General features: G+C 38.9%; 1 protein-coding gene across 1 annotated transcript in view; it reads right to left on the reverse strand.

The window, feature by feature from the left end:
- Nucleotides 1-25,595, reverse strand: part of LOC100147591 (antigen WC1.1) — a 52,848-nt gene that overhangs the window by 17,080 nt on the left and 10,173 nt on the right. The window contains exons 2-7 of the mRNA XM_005610904.3: nt 22,679-22,984; nt 16,777-17,085; nt 16,372-16,689; nt 9,884-9,976; nt 9,492-9,806; nt 8,048-8,362 (exon numbers count right to left, since the gene is read on the reverse strand). Of these exons, the coding sequence (XP_005610961.2) occupies nt 8,048-8,362; nt 9,492-9,806; nt 9,884-9,976; nt 16,372-16,689; nt 16,777-17,085; nt 22,679-22,984 (1,656 nt within the window). The remainder of the gene's footprint in view (nt 1-8,047; nt 8,363-9,491; nt 9,807-9,883; nt 9,977-16,371; nt 16,690-16,776; nt 17,086-22,678; nt 22,985-25,595) is intronic.

The following is a 25,595-nucleotide window of genomic DNA, read 5'->3' on the forward strand; positions in this document are numbered from 1 at the left end:
GAACTCCTAATTATATCAATTCAAAAAGACCTTCTCCAACATATATAATATTAAACTGTCAAAAGTCAAAGACAAAAAAGTATATTAAGGGCAGAAAAAGAGAAGAAAATAACCTACAAAGGAAGCCCCATAAGGCTTTCAGTGGATTTCTCAGCAGAAACCCTACAGTCAAGGAGACAATGGAAGGAATATTCAAAATACTGAAAGACAAAAACTATTAGCCAAGAATACTCTATCCACTGAAATTATCCTTCAGATATGACAGGGGAAAAGAAGATTTCTCAGACAGTCAAAAGCTGAGGGAGTTCATTGCCACTAGACCTGCCTTACAAGAAAAGGTGAAGGGAACCCTCCTACCTGAAACAAAAGGGCAAGAGTTTACAAAGCTTTGAGGAAGGAGATAAATAGACAAATTCAGAAAATTGGAGTTCTATATCTGAATAGGTTAGCAAACGCCTAATTATAACATAAATGATGAAGGGAAAGAAAGCATCAAAATAACTATAAACATTTTAATCTGGTTACAAACTCACATGACAAAAAAGAATAATTTGTGAGAACAAAAACATAGAAGGGGAAGAGGGAAGGAATGGAATCTGTATAGTCTGATGGATATAAAATGCCATCAGAAAAAGTACTATCTTATCTATGAGCTCTTTTATACAAACCTCATGGTAACCACAGAACAAAAAATTAGAGTAAAGTCACAAATCACAAATAAAGAGAAAACTGAGGAAAAAAATCACAAAACACCACCAAACTGAAATGGCAGACAGAAATACAAAGAAGAAGAAACAATGGAAGTATAGAACAACTGGAAAACAAAAGATAAAATGGCTATATTAAGACCTCATACATCAATAATCACTCTAAATGTAAATTGATTGAATTCACTACTTGAAAGACACAGGGTGGCTGGATGTATTAAAAAACAAGACCCCAAAATATTCTGCCTCCAGAAACACATCTCAGCTCTAAAGAAAAACATAGGGTCAGAGTGAAGGGATGGAAGATGATACTCCAAACAAAAGAAAGTGGAAGTGGACAAACTTATATAAGACAAAGCAGATTTTGAGATAAAAAAGATAAAGAGAGATAAAGATAGGCTTTATATAATGATAAAAGACATATTCCACCAAGAAGACATACACTCATTAATATAAATGCACCTAACACGGGGGTACAAAAATATATAAAGGAACTATTAACAGACCTAAAGGGAGAAACCGACAGCAACACAATAATAGTAGGGGACCTTAACACCCCACTTATGTCAATGGATAGATCATCCAGACAGAAAGTCAACAAGGACACAGTGACCCTAAATGAAACACTAGACCAGATGAGTTTAATAGATATACGTAGAACATTCTATCCAAAGACAGTTGAATACACATTCTTCTCAAGTGCATATGGAACATTCTCAAAGATAGACCACATGTTGGGAAACAAGGTGAGCCTCAATAAATTTAAGAAGATTGAAATCCTATCAAGCATCTTTTTTGACCAAAATGGTAAGAAACTAGAAATCAGCTATAAGGAGTAAGCTGGAAAAGACACAAATACATGGAGACTAAACAACATGCTACTGAACAACTATTGGATATGAAGAAATAAAAGTAGAAATAAAAAAATACCTGGGGGCAAATGAAAATGAAAACACAACACATCAAAACCTATGGGATGCAGCAAAAGTGGTACCAAGAGGGAAACTTATAGCAATACAGGCTTACCTCAACAAACAAGGAAAACCTCAAACAAACAATCTAATAGTATACCTAAAAGAACTAGAGAAAGAACAAACAAAGCCCAAAGCCAGTAGAAGGAAGGAAATAATAAAAGTCAGAATAGAAATAAACAAAATAGAGACTAAGAAAACAATAGAAAGGATCCATGAAACTAAGAGCTTGTTCTTTGAGGAGATAAACAAAACTGACATGCTATTAACCATACTCGCTAAGATAAAAAGAGAGAAGACTCAAATAAATAAAATCAGAAATGAAAGAGTAGAAATGACAATGGGCACCACAGAATTACAAAGGATTGTAAGAGAATATTATGAAATGCAATACACCAACAAACTTTATAACCTAGAAGAAATGGATAAATTCTTAGAATCACACAACCTCCTAAAACTGAATCAAGAAAAAAATAGAGAATCTGAATAGACCAATCACAAATGAAGAGACTGAAACAGTAATGAAAAACCTCCCAAAAAACAAAAGTCCAGGACAAGATGGCTTCTCTGGAGAATTCTACAAACATTCAAAGAAAATTTAATACCTGTCCTTCTCAAATTATTCCAAAAAATTGTAGAGGATGAGATGTTTCCTAACTCATCTTATAGGGCCAACATTACCCTGATACCAAAAACAAACAAGGATAACACAAAAAAGGAAAATTACAGACCAATATTGCCGAGGAACATAGATGCAGGAGTCCTCAACAAAATATTAGCAAATCGAATACAACAATACATTAAAAGGATCATACACTACGATCAAGTGGGATTTATTCCAGGGATTCAGGGATGGTTGAACATCTGCAAATCAATCAATGTGATACACCACATGAACAAAATGAGGGATAAGAATCACATGATCATCTCAATAGATGCAGAGAAAGCATTTGACAAGATCCAACATTCATTTATGATAAAAACTCTCAATAAAATGGGTATAGAAGGAAAGTACATCAACATAACAAAGGTCATATATGACAAATCCACAGCCAACATCGTACTTAATGGTGAAAAGCTGAAAGTTATCCCTCTGAGAACAGGAACAAGACAAAGGGGCCCACTCTCACTACTCTTATTCAACATAGTGCTGGAAGTTTTAGCCAGAGCAATTAGGCAAGAAAAAGAAATAAAAGGGATCCAAATTGGAAAGGAAAAAGTGACACTCTCACTGTTTGCAGATGACATGAATCTACATATAGGAAATCCTAAAGAATCCACCAGAAAACTATTAGAAATAATAGCTACAGCAAAGTTTCAAGGTACAAAATCAACTTATAAAAATCGGTTGCATTTCTATACACTAATAACAAATGAGCAGAAAGAGAAGTCTAGAATACAATCCCATTTACAATCATAGCAAAAAGAATAGAATACCCAGGAATAAATTTAACCAAGGAGAGGAAAGGCCTATACACTGAAAACTATCAGACATTATTGAAAAAAATCAAAGACAACATAAAGAAATGGAAAGATATTCCATGCTCACAGACTAGAAGAATAAACATAGTTAAAATGTCCATATTACCTAAAGAAATCTACAGATTCAATGCAATCCCTATCAGAATCCCAATGACATTCTTCATGGAAATAGAACAAATAGTCCTAAAATTTATATGGGACAGCAAAAGACCCTGAATAGTCAAAGCAATCCTGAGAAAAAGAACAAATCTGGAAGTATCACAATCCTTGACTTCAAAATATACTACAAAGCTATAGCAATCAAAATAGCTTGGTGCTGGCAGAAAATCAGACACCTAGATCGATGGAAAAGAATTGAGAGGTCAGAAATAAGACCACACATCTATGGATAGGTATTCTTTGACAAAGGAACCAAGAACATACAACGGAGAGAGGAAAGTCTCTTCAATAAATGGTGCTGGGAAAACTGGACAGCCACATGCAAAAGAATGAAAGTAGACCATTATCTTACCCCTTAGACAAAAATTAACTCACAATGTATTAAAGACTCGAATGTAAGACCTGAAACCATTAAACTCCTAGATGAAAGTATAGGCAGTACACTCTTTGACATCAGTCTTAGTAGTATCTTTTTGAACACCGTGTCTACTCAGGGAAGGGAAACAAAAGAAAAAACTAACAAATCAGACTACATCAGACTAAAAAGCTTCTGCAAGGCAAACGAAACCATGAACAAAACAAAAGGCAACACAGCAACTGGGAGAAAATATTTGCAAATCATATATCCGACAAGGTGTTAATTTCCAAAATATATAAAGAACTCATATAACTCAAAAAAATACCTCATCAAAAAATGGGCAGAAGATATGAACAGACGTTTTTCCAAAGAAGATATACAGATGGCCAACAAGCACATGAAAAGATGTTCGACATCACTCATTTGGAAAATGCAAATCAAAACTACAATGAGATATCACCTTACACATGTCATAATGGCTATAATTTACAAGATGCGAAATAACAAATGTTGGAGAGGATGTGGAGAAAAAGGGACCCTCATACAGTGCTGTTAGGAATGCAAACTGGTGTAGCCACTTCAGAAAAAAGTATGGAGATTTCACAAAAAATAAAAAATAGAAATACCATATGATCCAGCTATCTCACTACTGAGTATTATCCAAAGAACATGAAATCAACCATTCAAAGAGACTTATGCACCCCTATGTTCATTGCAGCATTATTCATAGCAGCCAAGACATGGAAGCAACCCAAGTGCCCATTAATGGATGAATGGATAAAGAAAATGTGGTATGTATATATACAATGGAATACAAATCAGTCATAAAAAAGATAAAATTGTATCATTTGCGACAACATGGGCAGATCTTGAGAGTATTATGCTAATCAAAATAAGTCAGACAGAGAAAGACAAACACCATATGATTTCACTCATATGTGGAAGATAAACAAACACGTGGACATAGAGAACAGATTAGCGGTTACCAAAGGGGAAAGGGGTTGGGGGAGGGCAAAAGTGGTAAAATGGCACATATGTATGGTGACAGATAAGAAGTACACTATTGGCGGTGAACACAATGCAGTCTATACAGAAAGTGAAATACAATAATGTACACCTGAAGTTTGTATAATATGGTAAGCCAACATGACCTCAATAAAAATAAAATCATATGATCATCTCCATAGATGCAGAAAAGGCATTTGACAAAATTCAACATACATTTATAATAAAAACTCTCAACAAGTTGAGTAAAGAAAGATTGTACCTCAATGTAATAAAGGCCATATATGACAAGGCTACAACTAACAACATACTCAACTGCAAAAAGCTGAAAGCTTTTCCTCTGACATCACAAACAAGTCAAGGATGCTTACTTTTGTTACTTTTATTGAATATAGTTTTGGCATTATTAGCCCTACCAGTTAGGCAAGAGAAAGAAAGAAAAGACATGCAAATCTGAAAGGAAGAAGTAAAACTGTCACTATTTGCAGATGACGTGACATTATATATAGAAAATCCGAAAGACTCTACCAAAAAGCTGTTAGAATTAATAAACGAATTCAGTAAAGTTGCAGGGTACAATATCTACATACAAACATAGTTGCATTTCTATACACTGACAACGAAGTATCAGAAAGAGAAATTAAGAAAACAATCCCCAGGCTGGCCCAGTGGCGTAGTGGTTAAGTTCATGCACTCCACTTCGGTGGCCTGGGCTTGACAGGTTTGGATCCTGGGCATGGACCCAGCACAGCTTGTCAAGCCACGCTGTGGCAGCACCCCACATAAAACAGAGGAAGATTGGTACAGATGTTGGCTCAGCGACAAATCTTTCTCAAGCTAAAGGAGAAGGATTGGCAACAGATGTTGGCTCAGGGCCAATCTTCCTCACACACACACAAAAGAAAACAATACTATTTACGATTGCATTGAAAATAATAAAACATCTAGAAATAAATTTAATCAAGGAGGAGAAAGACCTGTACACTGGAAACTATAAGATGTTGATAAAAGACATTGAAGAAGATAAATAATTGCAAAGATTTGCTGTGCTCACTGATTGGAAGAATTAATATTATTGAAATGTCCACATTACCCAAAGCAATCTACAGGTTCACTGCAACCCTTATCAAAATTCCAATGACATTTTTTGCAGATATAGAACAAACACCCTTAAATTTGTATAGAACTACAAAAGACAAGAAATAGCCAAAGCAATCTTGAGAAAGAAAAAAACAAAGCTGCAGGCAACATGCTTCCTGATTTCAAACTATATTACAAATCTATAGTAATCAAAGCAATATGGTATTGACATAAAAACTGACACAGAGATCAATGAAACAGAATAGAGAGCCCAGAAATAAATTTATGCATAAAGGGCCAATTAATTTACGAGAATGGAGCCAAGAATATACAATGGGGAAAGGATAATCTCTTCAATAATAACGTTGGGAAAACTGTACAATCACATGCATAAAAGAATGAAACTGGATTATCGTCTTACACCATACACAAAAATTAACTCAAAATAGATTAAAGACTTGAAAGTAAGACCTCAAACCATAAAACTCCTAGAAGAAAACATAGGGAAAAGCTCCTTGACATTTTTCTTGGCAGTGATTTTTTTAGATTTGACACCAAAAGCAAAAATTAGGCAAGTGGGACTACATCAAACTAAAAGCTTCTGCACAGCAAAAGAAAACATCAACAAAATGAAAAGGCAACTGACAGAATGCGAGAAAATATTCGTAAATTATGTTTCTGATAAGGGGTTAATATCCAAAATATATAAAGAGCTCACACAACTCAATACCAAAAAAACCAAACAATCTGATTAAAAAATGGGCAGAGGATCTGAATAGACATTTTTGAAGAAAACATACAGTTAGCCAACAGGTACATAAAAAGGTGCCCAACATCACTAATCATCAGAGAAACACAAATCAAAACCACAGTGAGATATCACCTCACATCTGTTGGAATAGCTAATATCAAAATGACAAGGGGCCGGCCCTGTGGTCGAGTGGTTAAGTTTGCACGCTCCACTTCGGGGGCCCAAGGTGTTGCCGTTCCGATCCTGGGCGCAGACATGGCACCGCTCATCAAGCCATGCTGAGGTGGCATCCCATATAGCACAAACAGAAGGACCTACAACCAGAATATACAACTATGTACTGGGGGTCTTTGGGGAGAAGAAGAAGGGGAAAAAAATAAGATTGGCAACAGATGTCAGTGTAGGTGCCAATCGTTAAAAAAAAGAGGAAGTAATAACAGTTGGCAAGGATGTTGAGAAAAGGGAACCCTTGTGCACTGTTAGTGGGAATGTAAATAGGTGCAGCTAATATGGAAAATGGTATAGAAGTTCCTGAAAAAATTAAAAATATAACTATTATATGATCCAGCAATTTAACTTCTGGGTATTTATCTGAAGGAAATGAAAACACTAATTTGAAAAGATATGTACACCCCCATGTTTATTGCAGCATTAGTGATCATAATCAAGACATGGAAGCAACTTAATGTCAATCAATGGATGACAGATAAAGAAAAAAATGTGGTATATATGTGTGTGTATATATATATGTTGTATGTATATGTTGTATATGTGTTATATACATATATATATATAATGGAATATACTACCCCATTATATGGTATTATTCCATTATATTCCATTAATGGTATATGTGTTATGTATATAATGGAATATTATTCAGCCATAAAAAAGGAAATCTTGCAATTTTCAACAGCATGGATGGACCTTGAGGGCATTATGCTAAGTGAAATAAGTCAGACAGAGAAAGACAAACACCATAGAATCATACTTATATGTGGAATCTTCAAGAAAAACAAGCTCATAGATACGAATAACAGATTGCTGAGTACCAGAGGTAGGGGGTTGGGGTGGGCAAAATGAGTGAAGGTGGGCAAAAGGTGAAAACTTCCAGTTATAAAATAAATAAGTCCTGGGGGTGTAATGTACAGCATGGTGACTATAGTTAACACTGTATTGTATATTTGAAAGTTGCTAAGAAAGTAGATCTTAAAAGTCCTCATCATAAGAAAAAAATCTTTTAACTATGTGTGGTGATGGATGTTAAGGCTGACTTATTGTGGTGATCATTTCCCAATATAAACAAATGTAGAATCATTATGTTGTACACCTGAAACTAATATAAGGTTATATGTCAATTATATCTCAATCAAAAAAAAAGAAACAAGGTTGGGACATATGGATTAAATTTGCCCCATTCAAACTTCATTTTGTAGACATATCTTACACTCATCACTTAGATTTGAAAATATAAAATCTCACTAACAACATCCCACAGAGCTGGACAGACACATAGAAACAGACAGTAATTCACCTGTACACGTGATATAAGCTTCCTGTGTTGGAGGGCATGAACTGTATTTCCAAGGGTCGGAAGGACACTGCCAGAGGGACTTATCAGTTTTCCGACACTGGATTCCATCTACCCATCGTGGTCTAGAACCTTCTCTAAAGGCAACAGAAGTATTTAGGGTCCCACTGTCTCCACAGCCAAGCTGTCTGCAGATCATGGACAAGGTCATGGCTTCCAAGCGGTTGCGGCAGACACTGCCCCAGGTCCCGTTGTAGAAAACTTCCAGCCACCCAGCACACTCCTGGTCCTCACTCACCATCCTGAGGGCCAGGAACTCTAAAATTGAAAGGGGTAGGGGAACAGGGCACAGTGAACATTCCACTCAACGCACTGCGTTTTTCTCTATCGCACAGATTGTGAACAGTCATCGCTGACTTTGCTGAGGAAGCACCCACCAGGTGGCAAGACTGAAAACTGTCTCTTTTTTACCTGACTTTGTCCACTTGTGTCTGTCTTTCTATTTCTACCACAATGACGTAGTGGAATATGAACTGAGAGGACCCCTGACCTGGCACTCTGCATGGAGCGAAAGCTGAATCCTGCATCCTGACAGAACTTCTGACAGAGTGTGTGAAAGGGAGTGAGGATAGTGAGGTGGTAGGCAGAATAATGCACCCCCAAAGATGCCTATGTCCCAATCCCTGGGACCTCTGAATGTGTTACCTCACATAGCAAAAGGGACTGTACAGATGTGATTAAGATAAGGATCTTGGGATGGTGAGGTTAACCTGGAATGTCATGGATTAACCAGGTGAGTCATCTAATCACATTCTTAGACCCACTATCCTTAAAAGTGGAATACTTTTCCTGGCTTTGGTTAGAGGGAGATCTAACTATGGAAGAATGGTTAGAGATGTGCAATATTGCTGGTCTGATGATGAAGGAAGAGGGCAATGAGTCAAGGGATGCAGTCAGATTCTAGAAGCTTGAAAAGACAAGAAAAGGATTCTCCTCCAGAGCCTCAGAAGAGATACAGCCCTACTGACACCTTGATTTTAGCCCAGTGAGATCAGTGTTGGACATCTAACTTACAAAACTGGAAGATAACAAATATATGTAGTTTAAAACCACTAATAATGTGATAATTTGTTACAACAACAAATGGAAACTAGTACAGTGGATCTCAAGATTCTACTACCGTGGGTAACTGAAGACTGAGCCCTGCTTTCAAATGGAAACTGTAAGAAATGGCTCTGCCAGCAGATATTTCTGAGAAGGAAGGACGAAACCCTTAGCTGCTGTAGGAGGAAAAGAGTGCCTAATCTTCATAACTGCTAGAAAGACTGGCATTATGGAAGCAAGCTTTCTTCTATGGCTCTTCCAGCAACACGCCCTGGAGGCTGAGACTCCCATCTTCCAGAGCCCCACCTCCTCCACCAGCCTATGGACAATGTGCAGCGCAGACCTGAGCAGATGACCCCTGCGTCCTCCTTGTGCCTGCAGTCGTGCTGCCCCCAGCCTGGGGAAGGGCACTTCCACACGTGGGACTCCTTTCCTCTGCAGTTCAGGTCATCCAGCCAGATGGGCCCTGATCCCGCCCCAAAGTGAGCAGAGACTGTGGCATTGAGGGCCTCTCCACAGCCCAGCTGTCGGCACACCACATGGGCATCGTTCAGGTCCCAGTTGTCATCACAGATGGTGCCCCAGGAGCCCTGGTGAAGGATCTCCACTCTGCCAGCACAGGGACCACCCCCGTCCACCAGGCGGAGTTGTCTGCTGTCTGAGGAGAGAGAGTCATGCCAATGGGGCATTTAAAGGTCAATGAGAAGGGTTTTCTGGTCCTGTGGGACCCCTCACCTGAGCAGTGGGCAGCGCTCTCCTCTGAGGCTGCAGAGCCTGCTGGTTTGGACACAGAGTCATTGCACTGAGGCAGCACCTGGGTCTGGTTTCCTGCAGAAACCACAGTGGTCAGAGGGTTAGCAGGGTTGAAGAACAGGGAATTGAATCAAACTAAATTACAATCTAGTGTGGGGTCTGAGATGAAAGCTGTAACATAGTAGTCATGTTATCGTAATTTTAGAGTTCGCCTTCTTTATGGAGAGTTCTGCTTCTGACAATGCCAAATTTTCTGTTTTAAGCTAAGCGTTGCACTAGGAGTGAATTTAGAAAAGCAGGAACCTATCAATAGTGTTTGAAAGTGTTGTAGAGCTACCATGGCAGTGAGAAGTTTTGGAGGCAAGATCTCAGAGACAAGTAAAGGGCGGAGGTGAGCCACTTTCCCCTTTAGGGCTTTGTCAATTCAGAGGTAATAGCTGAGGCTGAAAAGCTCAGCAGAGACTTTGCTGGACTCACAGGCTCAGGAAACACAAAGTGTAGTTCAGGGTCAGCCAAGGAGGAGGAGCCTGTTAACCAGAACCCTTGTACCACAGAAGGAAGAGTGAACTGAAAGTAGACTATTGCTCACAGCTTCTAATCACTTCACCTCCTCTTAAATAAGGTGACCCGTAAATCAGGTGCCTAGAGGAAGCAAAATATCCTTTCTGAAGGATTTCTGCAATTTTTCACCTAAAGTCTGTCATTAAAAAAATACTCATGTAAAAGAGATTTCATGGAAAATGAAGAAGGAAAAGGAGACATTAGGAAGATTTTCACAGGGCATCTAGCTATTGGCGTTACCTGACGAGGAGTGTAAACAACCATGATGGAAATGTTTGTGGAATTAAATGACAAGATGCTATCAGAAACTATCTTTTAGTTTGCTTATTGGCCATTTGTATATCATCTTTTGGGATGTATCTCTTCAAATCTTTTCCCATCTTTAAACTGGATATTTGTCTTGTTTTTGAGCTGTAAGAATTCTTTACATATTCTGAGTGTATTTTGTCAGACAAACATATTGCAAATTTTTCCCTATCAGTGGAATACCTTTTCATTTCTTAATGTTGCCTTTCAAGGAGCAAAAGTTAAATTTTTTTTTTTTTTAAATTGGCAATTAAGGGGCCTGCCTGGTGGTGGGCTTGTTAAGTGTGCACATTCTGCTTTGGTGGCCCGGGGTTTGCCAGATTGGTTCCCGGGTGCAGACATGGCACTACTTGACAAGCCATGCTGTGGTAGGCATCCCACATATAAAGTAGAGGAAGATGGGCATGGATGTGAGCTCAGGGCTGGTCTTCCTTCAAAAAAAAAAAAGAAAGAAAAATAAAAGATTGGCAATTGAGCTAACAACTGTTGCCAATCTTCTTCTTTTTTTTTTTCCTGCTTTTTCTCCCCCAACCCCCCCAGTACATAGTTGTATATTTTAGTTGTGGGTCCTTCTAGTCGTGGCATGTGGGACAGTGCCTCAACATGGCCTAATAAGTGGTGCCATGTCCACGCCCAGGATCCGAAAGCAGCGAAACCCTGGGTCTCCAAAGTGGAGCATGCTAACTTAACCACTCGGGCATGGGCCGGCCCCAAAAGTTTTAAATTTTGATGAAGTCTAACGCTCAATTTTTTAAATGCTTAATGCCTTTTCTGCCTTAGGAAATGTTTGTGTACCCAAGATCATGAAAATTTTCTCTTATGCTTTCATTTAGAAGTTTAATAATTTAAAATTTTACATTTAGGTTGGTAATAATTCTGAGTTTATTTTTTGGTATGGTGTGAAGAAAGGGTTGCAGTTTATTTTTCACCCATTCAGACATCTATTTATTCCAACATCATTTTTTGAAAAGACTATACTTCCTCCAGTGAAATATTTTGGCATCTGCATTAGTTTTTTAGGGCTGCCATAACAAAGTGCCACAAACTGGGTGGCTTAAACAGCAGAAATTTACTTTCTCACAATTCTGGAAGCTAGACGTCTAAGACCAAGGTGTTGGCAAGATTGATTTCTTATGGGGGCCAAGACAAGGATCTGTTCCAGGCCTCTCTCCTTGGTTTGTAGATGGCTATCTTCTCCCTGTGTCTTCATATGATCTTCTTCCCATGTGTGTCTGTGTCTGAACCTCCTCTTCTTATAAAGATAGCAGTCATATTGATTAGGGTCCATTCATATGGTTTCACTTACCTTAATTACCTCGTTAGAAGCCCTTTCTCCAAATACAGTCATATTCTGAGGTGCTGCAGATTAGGACTTCAACACATGAATTTTGTGAGGGAGGAGGACACAAATTAGGTCATCGCATCTTTGTATACAGTCAACCTACTATACAGGTATTTGGGTCTATTTCTGAACTCTCTATTCTGTTGCATTGATCTGTTGCATCTATCTTTACTCCAAGACTGTACTGTCCTGGTTACTGCAACTTTATAGTTAAATCCTGAAATCAGGTAGCTTCCAAATTTGTCCTTCTTCAAAATTGTTTTGCCCATTTCATTCTACATAGATTTTAGAATTGGCTTGTCAATTTCTACCCAAAAATGCTTACCTCATTGAAATGAGTTAACATGGTACCTTAGCTGCTTTGGTCTGTTTTAGTGAAAATAAAAATAAGAGAAGCAGTCTGAGGCTGCCAGAGTCTCAGAGTTATAGCTAGTGATTTACTCTGTAAAGGGGAAGGCCATAACACCATAAAAGAGTTGGATGGATATCTTCTACAATCAGAATATGGTCCCAATTCAGTGGAAGATCACTAAAAAGACCTTACATGAAGCAGGGGAAAAGAATCAGGAACTCCTAAAACATGGAGATATTAAGTCAGAGGGTTAAGACACTTTGGAGGATAGTATAAACATTTTTTCCCCAAACCGTTATTGTTAGATTTTGTGCGTGGGAGATCAAAAAACTATTTCCTTTGTACTAAATTCTGATGAATGGAAGGGCATATACAGTCTTCCGCAAGACATTCAATTTGCTGTAGCTTTTGCAGAAATGTGGATGGAGAGACAAGCTCTCAAGCCGATGAGTTATATGAAGGCAGGTGTGCATGACTTATGCCCTGCATAAGAGAATTGTCCAGCTCCACTCTTAAGTGGAATCCTCCCTCTGAGGGTGCTGAAATATTGAGAATGCAAGCATGTTTGCATTGGTTATATGGTGATACTAAAATTTTCCTGATCCTATGCTTTTGACCCTGTGATAAAAGGGGCTTTTGCTGCTTGGGCTCCCTATCTGGCTGTTATTTGGGAGATGAGATGATATCAGGGTAACTGTTGTGGATCTTCTTGCCCAACAACTGCAAATGGTGCTAAACAATGGGAAAATGATTAGAATTTTTCAAAGAAAGGAAACAATAGGTTATAAAAACACGTTGGGGCAATTAAACTGGGTGGAAGTGTTCAGCTGGTTGATTAAAAATGGAATGAAACAGGAGGAGACAGATGGAGTAGCCACCAAAATTTTATGAATCACCATAAGAGATTAGGTGGTCTAGCTGTCCCCAAACTCCTCAAACCGTAAAAAGACCAGGGCAAATTCATTTGGTTACTCCCAGGCTTGATGAATTTAAACTATTCACTGATTACACAAAAGAGGAATCTATGGATCTGTCAGAGCCAGTGCAGGTTAAAATGATGCAAGGTAAAAGAGAGGATTATGACTCTGAATGACAGGTGGGCCAGGGCACAGCCACCATCAGGGGATAGGAAGTTATTCCAATTGGTAGGAGGAAAATGGCTTGAGGGCGGTGAGAAATAATATTGGGATTTTTGGTGCTCAATGTACTGTCTATACCTAAACCTGACAATGGTAAATGAAAAAGCAATATAATTAATTTAGGAGGATATGGTGATATAATTGTAGAAAGCTTGCAGGTAAAAGTATGGCTAAAAGTAAAAATTTATAAATAAAAATAATGTATGTTTTTGCCTTGCCCTTGCTTGAATGTATTATAGGAATGGATGTGATGTCTGAATTGAGGACTCTTCCCTTACTCAAACCATTGGGAAAAGTGATGTTATGCTTTTCATTCTGTTCTAATTGGGGCTGCTAAGTGGGAACCTTAGAATTACCTAAACCCACTCAAGTGACTAATTCAAAATAGCATAAGATACCTTGGGGACATCAAGAACGTAGGCCTTATTTAAGGATCTCTCCAATATGACCGGTGGGAAAAACCGATGAATCCTGCAGACTAACAGTAGATTACAGAAATCTTAAAGTAGTGCTCCCTGTAGCAACAGCCGTATCCAATATAATATGAACAGCTCAAACTGTGCAACAGTTAAGGAAGATTGATGTTTTGTGATTGATTTGGCTAATGCTTTCTTTTCAATTTCTACTTTGGAAAAAAGTCAAAGCCAATTTGTGTTCATGTGGGATGGACCCCAATATCAATTTACTGTGCTTCCACAGTATTTAATTCTCTTCTGTATTGTCACAGCTCAAATTGAGGTACATTCTGCATAATACTTGGCTTGTATTCTTTACAAATGCCAGTGTTATTAAATAAAGCAAGATTCAGAAAGTGTTCCACATTAAAGGAGAGTAAATGGAGAAAACAGAATGCAGCACATTACCTTACATTTCTTTTTTGCCATGAATACTGTACATGGATCAGTTAATAAAATCGGAATAAAGCTTATGGACTAGAAAATAATATTATAGCAATGTTAATTTCTTAAATTTGGTAATTGTACTGTGGTTATGTAAGGAAATTCCTTCAAGTATTTTAGGGGTAAAGGGGCATCATATTAGCAACCTACAAATGTTAGCTACGAATTCAGAAAGATTTCACCTATTCAGGGAGAAATGGGGCAGGAGGAAAGAGAGACAGACAGAGATTACAGCAAAATACTAACATTGGAGAATCTGGATAAAGGTTATCCGGGAATTTTTATACTATTGAAACTTTTCTGTAAATACCAAATAATGTCAAAATAAAAAAAATTAAAAATAAAAGGTGAAAATAAGTCAGAGAGGATTCATTCCTAGGACATCTTCACTAAAATCATAAAATGCCCAGGAGAAAACCTAGTAAAAGATGTGCAAAACCTCTGAGAGAAATTGAAGACATAAAATGAATGGAGGGATATACCAGGTAAAAGAATCGGGAGACTCAATATTGTCAAAGTCGATTCATCTCCAAATTCATACGTGGATTAAATGTAACCTCAATCAAGATACAGCTATGTTATTTTTTTTTGCTGAAAAATTGCAAGCTGATTCTGAAAGTTATATGAAAATGCCAAATACCAAGAATGACCAACACAATTGGCAAGAAAAGCAACAAAGTTAGAGGAGTTACTGTAAAGTAGCTCCTTTAAAGTAAAGTTATCCAGACTTACTATAAAGTTGCAATAATTAAGAAACTGTAGTTTTGTGCAAGGATAGAAAAATGATACAATGGAACAGAATAGAGAGTCTAGAAAGACTCAGACGTACATGCACTCTGCTTATGACAAAGGTGGCACTGCAGTGGGGTAGAGAGTCTTTTCAGGAGAAGATTCTGAGTCAATTGGATATCCACATTAAAATAAGAAACTTGACCCTTATCTCACACCACACACAGATATCAATCCCAGAAGGACTGTACAATTTTATATGGAAAAGAAAAATTATTAAACTTCTATAAGATACTCTCAGAAAATATTTTTATGATCTTGGGGTAGGCAAAGTTCTCTTCAAAAGGATGTAAGACACACTCAATGTACAGGAAAGATTGATAAGTTATACTTTATTAAGATTAAGAATTTGGTTCATCAAAGAATACTATACTATTAAGAGAGTAAAAATAAAACACAAAGGGTTAAACACATAAAATAAACAATACATATTTGCACCAAAAATCCCTGTCATGGTAATTTATAGCATTGTATTTGTAATATTCAAGAGCTGGAAACAACTCACATTTCTACCATCAGTTGAATAGATCAATACATGGTCATGTGATCATTCAACGGAATATTCTACAGCAATAAAATGAGTCAAGTGTTGCTATAAACAGCAACATGAAGGAATCCCAAACATAATGTAGAGTTAAGGAAGTTAGACAGAAAAGAAAACATGCTACATAATTTTATATAAAGTTCAAAAATCGATAAAAATATTCTATGGCAGTAGAAGTTAGGAAAGTTGTTTTCTTTGGGGAGGAGGGAGGGTATAATGATTAGTGGGATGTAATGATGACTTCTGGAGTGCTGTTAATGCTCTCTTTATTGATCTGAGTTGGGCCATGACTAAGATATACACTTATTGCTTATACATTGTTCTCTATGACTATGCTTAAGTAAAAATGTTTATTAAAAAATCTTATTCCTCTTAACACTTCTTGCCTTGACCTGAAAAACGAATGAACAATGAGAAGAACCATATCTCACCATGAAATATCTTACTTTTGAAGCCAGTTTTTCCACACTTTCTGCTCTTAGAGACATTTCACTCAAGGAGCATCCTAAGTACCAGTTAGCCCCTCCCTCTCTCTTACCTGAGCAGATCACAGAGGCTGTGTTTCCATGGGTACAGTCAGGAATGCCCAGGGCAGTCACAGGGCAATTCCACAGGAAGGACTCAGCCCCTGAGCAGTGAAATTGGGCTTTCCAGACCTGGTCACCTCCTTCCACAAAGTATGTTTCTTTTGGGGTAGAGATGGCGACTCCACAGCTGAGCTGATGACAGACAACATTGGCATTGGCCATACTCCAGTGGGAGGCACAGAGCGTTCTCCATTCTCCAGAAATATTCATCTCCACTTGTCCCTCACACTGAGAGGTGCCATTTTTCATGAGCCGGACTTCTGTGTACTCTGATGGGAGAAAATAGGATTTCAGCCACATCCCAGTTTTCCTTAGCACGGTATGCAGGGAGGTTCAAGTTCTGCTCTGCATCTCACCTGAACAGACAACTTGAACAGCCCCACTGTGGTGGCAAGAGCCTCCTGGACAGGGCACTCTGGGGCAGAACCAGAGCTCAGGCTCCTGCCCCTCACACCAGAACTCTTCAGCCCAGACTCGTCCATCTGACTCTCTGAAGGGCACATCCCCCAGGACAGACACAGCCTTGCCACACCCCAGCTCCTCACAGATGACCTGGGCAGTGGGGAGTGTGAAGTTCCCATCAGACACTGGAGTCCAGTCTCTCCCAGAATGCACTTCTACTCGCCCTGAGCAGGGTCCATCCCCTCCAACCAGATGCACAAATCCTAAGAGAAAACAAACAAACCCAGTGAGTGTTCATGATTTTGGCTCAGCAATTGGAAACAACATTTCACAGGAAATGTGTGAAAGCTTTTCTTTTTCAGGGGTGGGGCATGGTGAGAGAACTTTACAGTTAGTGTCAGAATTGCATTTTCATGAGCGAGTTTCTGATGAGAATTCCAGAAGGATTTGCAAGGTCATTTTGGAATGGCTAAATCCCAGGAACATATACCTTGAAGTTGGTTAGAAATCTGAAGTCCTTATTTAGGGGTTTGGAAACTCCAAGACCCAACGAAAGTGCACTGTAGTGGGAATTCGAACTTGGATGCAGAGATATGAAGAGCTGAACTAATCCAGAGTTAAAAAAGAATCAAGGGATTCAAGAGACTAAAGGCCTATCAGTCAGACCAGTTTAGAGGACCATCCTGAGATTTCTTGGGATAGAATTCTGGCCAGCTCTCTTTCAGGGGCCAATCCTCAAGTGACTGAGGATAGGGGAAAATCATGAGTGCATGCCAAACTGTAGACAGACTCAAGGGAGGAAGTATAGATATTATAACTAGTTCGCCTTTAAGATTTCACATTTATTTATTTATTTTTTTCCAAGTAATTTTATTAGGATTATAATAGTTTATAACATTGTGTAATTTCCAGTGTACATTATTATTTATCAGTTCCTGGGTACACTTCATAGTGCTCATCCCCAGTAGTCTAATTTTTATCCATCACCATACATATGTGCCCCTTTATCCCTTTCGCCCATCACCCCCGCCCCACCCTTCCTCTCTGGTAACCACTAATCTGTTGTCTTTATCCATGTATTAGTTATCTCCCACATATGAGTGAAATCATGCAGTATTTGTGTTTCTCTGTCTGGCTTATCCAACAAGAAAATTAAAAGAAAAAAAAGAAAAAAAAAAAAGAGGAAAACATGGCCAGTATCCAGTATTTGTGGAACAAAAAAAGGTTTCACGTTTTATTTTTCTGATAAGTTTTGAAGGTGAAAAATTACAAGAATTTCTTAGTTGGGCTGATTGTGAAAGAAGCTGTCCACAGATAAGTGGACACACTTTATTACCCTGGGTTTCTCCCTTCCACCTCCTAACTCTGCTACTCTCCATTTCTCCCACTGCAAACAAGAAAAAACAATCTTAAGAGCTACAAATGGACGGAAGGGAGAATGAAAAAGGGAAGCAACTTTTGTGGAAGTGGAGTGTGGGTGGGATGTGTGGTAGACTAAGTCGGGACGGTATGAGGTATGACTGAAGGAAGGAGACCAAGGGAGAGACTCATGATCATGATTTGGTCATCCAGGGACCATATTTTGCATAGAGGAAAGATAATTCAATGAACCTCCCCTCTCGAAATCATAAGGAACAATTTTTTAGACACTTGCCTGGTTTTTGAGTGTGCTCATGATTATTTATGTAAGTGGTAGAATTTTTTCTGGTAAAGGACTGTGATTGCATAAGTATGTGCACTTTGAGGCAGGTATGATAGATTTTCAGAAAGAATGTTCTAAAAAAATAAAAATCTGCTACAGAGAGCAGGAGAGAACAGGAACGACACCACAGGATTTAAAGAATTGAAGGATCAGCTTGACCTCTTATACAAGAATGAATGGTGAGAGAAGAGGATCTGCTTGCCCTTCATTTCTTCATTTCCGTCTCTCCAGACAGACTCGGGTTAGGACTCCTAGTCTGCTCTGGTTGGGAGGTTGGTCATAGGCTACTCATAATCACTTTCTACATAATAAGTTGTTAGTTTCTACATTAATCCCATGAGATCACAAACTTAGAAAGAACAAGAAAGAAATCCTTCTTGTATGCTATTTTACTTAGCCTGACACTATTAGATACCGAAATATATGCTGAACAATTAATAAGGTCTTGTACACATCAGTATAGAGCCTTCTAATGCAAATTACTATTAATTCTTTTTCATTTTCTACTTGATTTAAAAATTCACATGGAAGAATATGTAAAAATTGCAAGGGAATTTATGAAACAGAAGGCTGATATGAGGGGATAAGATATTAAAAATATTAAAACCAACTGTGTTCGTGTGTAACGATAGACTACAGTGTAATGGAGCAGAACATAAATATCTAATAGACTCAAAGACACACACACATATACACATATAGAAATCTGTTAATATAGAATATAGAAAAAGTTAATATTTTAAATCATTAGAGAAGATAAATTATTCAATAAATAGTGTTGAAAAACTTAGGGATAGATTTAAAAATAATAACATAAAAACCCTACTTGCTATCAATCTCTAAAATAAATTTTATAGTAATTAAATATATACACATCAGAAGTGAAGTGTAAGACACCGAGAGAAAAAAATAACTTACACATATCTTTTGAAAAATAAAGTTGATTGTAAAGAAGATTCATTCTAGGGCTTTCCCATCAACACAAATTTTTTCAGCGTGTCATGTAACATGACCCCACATTTCCATATTGACTATGATCCGGAAATCCTTTCATTGGTTTATGATTTGGTAAGGACATATTAATATCTGTGCAAGACTGGTATCGTTAGTGAAAAGTGAAGTTTTAATAATCCGATAATTCCACAGTTGTTGTCTGAGTTAAAATAGAATTTGGGCTTAATGCAGATAACATCCACTTGTTTTGTGCCATTTCTCTTTTTATTGGAAAGTAAACGAAGTTTCTGTACAAATGAGGGCTGAGGAAGAGCCCAACTGACATGGAGCTCCTAGCTGAACTCCTGACTGGTTCATCTGAAAGGAGGGAGTGAAATTTTTAGGGTGAAGACTGTGCTTACACTGATAGCTCCTGTCCAGCTCTTTGTCCTTTTAATGGAAATCAGTCCTCTTGACCTGACCTGAAAAAAGTCAGGGCACATTTCTGAAATTCTGCCTAAGCAGAAGAGGTGGCAGAGAAAAAGCAGTTTTACCAAGGACTACTGAATTTAGAATTAATAAATTTAACCTAATGCCACAGAAGCCCCGAAGGATCAACATAACAAAAATGGAAAGTAACAAAAATCCCTAAAATTTGGAATCCATGTCTTACACTGTAGAGAACTAGGTTCACATATTGGGCCATAAATATGAAGAGATACACACTGTTATTTTGATCAAAAAGAAAGAAGGCACCCAGGCCCACACCAAGCAAAATATGGCCTCTTTCAATGCTAAGATTAAAGATCAACAAGCTTTAAAGGGTGTAATTAATATTGTGGATGCTCAAGTACTGTGTTCTTATTTTGGGCCAGAGCAGACAGACCTGGGGAGGTTCTGTCACAAGAGTGAGTTGTTCGAGGTTACAGAGTTAGAGAATACTGTTGGCTTCCAGAAAGCCTCTTCTGTCCTGTTTCCTGTTCTCAATGACAGCTCCACGTCCCAGGTTACTGCACAACATCTCATCTTCCTTCAGGTCATGTGTTAAGCATATACCATGGCCCACTCTCCTTGGTACGTCACCTCTATTCTTCTCTCACATAGGTGGCCTCCATTTTCCAAATTCAGCCCATTTGTAAGAAAGACGTCAACCTGAGTCATTGGAGGGATTTCGGGGGGCCAGGTCTTCAGGAAACTACTCTTATTGCACCTGTGCCTGAGCCTGGGAGATCCTCCATTTTCTACATCTCAGCTTCTGCTCAGGGCTCTTTTGGCCAGAAGAAATGTCCCCTCTCATTGTTATAGCTTTGGGGCTCAATTTTATCTCAAGAAGAAAGACAGCAAGGATGAACAGGTTGAACAGGTTGGTTTTCATCATCTTTCATCTGGATACCATGTATATTCTTCCTCTCAGACCAAGACTGCCTTCTCTATCCTGCCTATAGCTGTTAATTATCTGCATCCAAATGAACTCTCAGGGCCTCTGACCATCAGCCTCACCTGCCTCTGTATCCTTTTGGCTCTTATCCATCACTCCAGGCTCTACTATTCTGGGTGGAACAGAACACGGTGTTGCCTGAGATAGGGGAACTGTCTCCATTGGATGTGGTATTTGGCCACTCAGAGATACAAAAAGATCAAAATTTTCCTTGAAGACCAAGCTTGCCCTCTACCTTGGGCTGACCACTCAGCCTTGAAAGCTAGAGGTGGTCAGCATGACCTTTCCGTTGAGGTGCAGCAAAGGGCAAGGAGAGTGGGTCACTGGAGGCCCAGAAATAGGCAAAAATTGAGCCTCTGTTTGGGAAATGATGATAATGGAGAGAGAGGAGAGGCTTCAAAGGAGGCATAGCTAAACTCTGTGCACAGGTCTGTTAGTTAGATAGGAAAAAGGTATTCGAAGGCAACAGTGAGAGTCCATTTTCATGTCGTTTTATTCAAAATACAAACATCTTTTTAGAGTTTGCCATATTCCAGGAACTTTGGTAGATGCTGGGAGTGTAAATCACAATAAAACAATGTTCTTATATTTGTAGGGCTTTAACCTAAAGCCTTCTCCTAGTGGAGGAGAAAACAAGTAGACAGTTTTAAGCCTCCTGAAGAGTTTATGAGAGGCCTGGATATCACATAGAAAGGGAAACTGCCTCTGCATAGGGTGTTGATTTATATGAATCAATGCTACCCAAGGCAAAATGAAAACTGTGGTCAGATATATCCTTGTCTGGGCTCTTGCTGTATAAATATCCCGTGTCCTTAGGCACACGTAGCATTCTCCACATCACACTTGGATCCTCAGTGCTGTTCAGAGAGACCCCTATGTGCCCTTTGTCAGCTCCTATTGACATTCCCCTCCTGCTCAGCTACTATAAGCCTTTCTACCTTCTTCAAAAATTGTGTTTACTCCCTTACTCCCATTCTTATGAAATAAACCCCCAAATACAATTCTCATATCATTTAAGCCATCAGGTATAAACTATATAATCTCTTACCATAAAACACAAAAATTAATGTTTTATTGCCTCCACCACTGACTTGCCAGTGCATGGCTAAGTATCCCTCCAAAGTCTGAGTCTATACAGATGTTTTAAAAGAAAAAATGGAGAAAGAACCTTTTCTAGTGACAATGGAAGGAGAACCTGTGACTCAGAGCATTTCATCCACAGTTCTCTGGTCCTACTGGCCAAAGAGGTATGAATATTTAAGTTTAAATTTGCAAAGGAGATTTGCAATTTGGCATAAATCCATAAATTCCTCTCTGATTTGTTTAATGATATCCCCTATGCCTCTACTTCTACTAACCTAGTGCAAAACAGTGTCTCACGCTATGCATACAAAAACAATTCAACTGAGGAAAGTACATCCTCATTCTTGGCCCTTTCTCTGATAGGCTCACTGTACAAAGGGAGTACGTGTGGTGATTTGCAAATGTTTCACTCTTACAAAAAGTAAATTATAAAAAAAATTATGAAGATGGATTTTAATTGGGATAAGAGAATAAAGTATTTTGTCAGGTAAGGCCTCTGGAGAAGACAAGAATGGCAGTTGAGACTTATAAGAGAGAGTAAATGAAGCCCATCATTCACAGATGCTTTGTGTACTGAGGGTTGTTGGGTAGATGTCTCAGGCCTCTCTAGCCCCTCCATTTTCTATTGTCCCAGTATTCAGACACCAGCTTCCTTGGAACTTTCCATTCTTTCAGCCACAGGACAATGCACTGACCTTACCTGAGCAGATGACCCCTGCATCCTCCTGGTGATTGCAATTCTCCTGTCCCCAGCCTCTGGAAGGGCACTTCCACACATGGGACTCCTTTCCTGTGCATTTCAGCCAGATGGGGCCTGATCCCGCCCCAAAGTAAGCAGAGATGGTGGCATCGAGGGCCTCTCCACAGCCCAGCTGTCTGCATACCACTTGGGCATCACTCAGGTCCCAGCTGTCGTCACAGATGGTGCCCCAGGAGCCCTGGTGAAGGATCTCCACTCTGCCGGCACAGCGACCTCCCCCGTTCACCAGGCGGAGCTGTCTGCTGTCTGAGGAGAAAGAGTCATGCCAAAGAGACATTTAACAGTGAATGAGAAGGGTTTTCTGTCTACAGGACCCCCTCACCTGAGCAGTGAGCAGTGCTCTCCTCTGAGGCTGCAGAGCCTGCTGGGCCAGATATGGAATTGTTGCCCCTGGGCAGCATCTGGATCTGGTTTCCTAGCGATCAGAGAGTCATAGGGTTGAAAAATGGGAAAGAACAGGAAAAGTTAAGTTGAAAATAATCTAGTGAGTAGTCTGAGATAGAAGGTGTTACGTAGGTCCTATCAGAGGTAACCTTTTGATTTGTAGAGTTCTGCATAGCATCTGAGAGAGATATACAGGAAATGTTAGAATCTTTACTCTGAGCAGGTAGACGAGTTCAGAGTCACTGTAATGGGCTAGCAGCTGGATGGATTTCTGATGAACCACACACATTTCGGTGCCATCGACCTGAGAGTTAGAAGGATTAGATTAAAGGGAATGAAGTGAAGAACAGGGCTAAGCTCATCAGAAGCTTTAAGTAGCAGTCATGAATTCTATACCAATCAGAATTGTTCTTTTTCTTATAGTCATTCAGACCTGAAAAATCAGTGGATCATAAGACAGGCCACAGTTTGCCCGAGAATATTTCACTTATGATTCTAGGCTTCAGACTCCAGATCTGGATACTTAATTTCAAAAACGGTATTCCTCTTCAAGTAGACTGGGCAACCTCACATGACAGATGATGTCAGATGATCTGGATTGACATTGGCCAGACTCCACTGGGAATCAGAGAATATTGCTCCTTCTCCCAAACAAATCTAATTGCTACTTAGACTTCATGTCAGGAATTGCAATGATTCAAAATTTGGACTTATTTGTTTTCTGGGGAAAAAATATCCTGTATTGCTAACCCCACACAGAGCAGAAATAGGTTATAGTCCTGCTCTGAAAGCACTTGAACAGACAATTTTGATGGACTCACTGTATTATTATTCTCTCCTTTTTACTGATGAGTAAAGTGACGTAAAGGGAGGTTAACTAATGTCTATCAAGATTGCCCTTTAAGTAAATGATGAAGTAGAAAATAAAACCTAGAAATTCTGCTTCCAAGAAGAATGGAGGAATTCACAGCAGGCCAATGGTCCTACTGTGTACAACTAAAAAAGCTGGAAAATAGAAAAAAAAAGTAAAGATTTTAGATTTTTGTGGATACAACATGGACTAAATACAGCAGTCTGTCCTTATCTTTGGTTTCATTTTCCATGATTTCAGTTACCTGCAGTCAACTCTAGTCTGAAAATATTAAACGGGAGATTCCAGAAATAAACAACTCATAAGTTTTAAATTGCACACCATTCTGAGTATCATGATGAAATCTCGAGCCCTCCAGCCAGCTCCATCCTACCCATGACATGAATCATCCCTTTGTCCAGGGTATCCATGCTTATGTTACCCACCCATTAGTCACTTAGTAGCCCTTTTGGTTATCAGATCGACTGTTGCAGTACCTCGGTGCTTGTGTTCAAGTAACCTTCATTTTTCTTAATAAGGGCCCCAAAGTGCAAGAGTAATGATGCTGGCAATTTGGATATGCCAAAGAGAAGCCATAAAGTGCTTCTTTTAAGTGAAAAGGTGAAAGTTCTCCACTTAATAAGGAAAGGAAAGAAAAGAGATCATGCTGAGGTTGCTAAGATCTATGGTAACTTTTATTACAGTCTATTGTAATAATTGTTCTATATTATTATTTGTTATTGTTGTTAATCTATTTCTATGCCTAATTTATAAGTTTATCATAGGTATGCATGAATAGGAAAAAACATACTACCTATAGGATTCGGTGGTATCTGTGGTTTCAGGCATTCACTGGGGGTCTTGGAACACATTCCCTGCAGATAAGGTGCGATTACTATATGCTAAAATTCCAAAGAGTGGAGATAATTTCATTGTTAACCAAAGGTCTCCAGCTTCTTTTTCTCTAAGGGAATGTCCCAATTTAGTGTATGAGTTAATGGCTCAGGATCTGGGCTTCGGTAAGGCAGAGGACTACTGCTGGGACAGAGAAGCCAGCATAACTTTGGGGGTTACTTGGTGTTAGAGTGACAGAATTGGAGACTTGAGGGCCACTCCCACATAACAGGCTTTCTTCTCAAATATTTGCCCACTAGAAAATCTGTGGAGGGCAGGAGGCTAAAGAACTATATCAAAAATCTTGGAAAGCAGAGTGGATATTCCCTCATTCTCTTGGGTGCTGAGCTACCAAAACATTGCAGCATTATTCTTCACAGGCTCTCAACTGAAATCCCTGAAAACCCACGCCATGGGAACAGAGGAAAAGCAGAGGTAGACTCAGTGTTACCAGAACTGCAACCCAGACTTGTTCCAGCTCAGTTCTAGGTTGTCTTTAGACACTTGGTTTATCAGTACCTCCTCCTCCACCTGCCAAGCAGAGCAAAAGATGAATCCTTTCTGGTGTTAGAAAATATATCTGCAGTATCTTATTTTTTCATACCCAATTTTTAGCGTTCAGTAAAAAGTTACATGGCATGTAAAAAGATGGGAATCACATGACAAATTAAAGTGAAAAAAAGGAAGATAAGAGAAGGCAGAAATACACACGATAAAGATGTTGGAGTT

The sequence above is a fragment of the Equus caballus genome, chromosome 6 (genome assembly GCF_041296265.1).
Source record: "Equus caballus isolate H_3958 breed thoroughbred chromosome 6, TB-T2T, whole genome shotgun sequence".
NCBI lineage: Eukaryota > Metazoa > Chordata > Mammalia > Perissodactyla > Equidae > Equus > Equus caballus.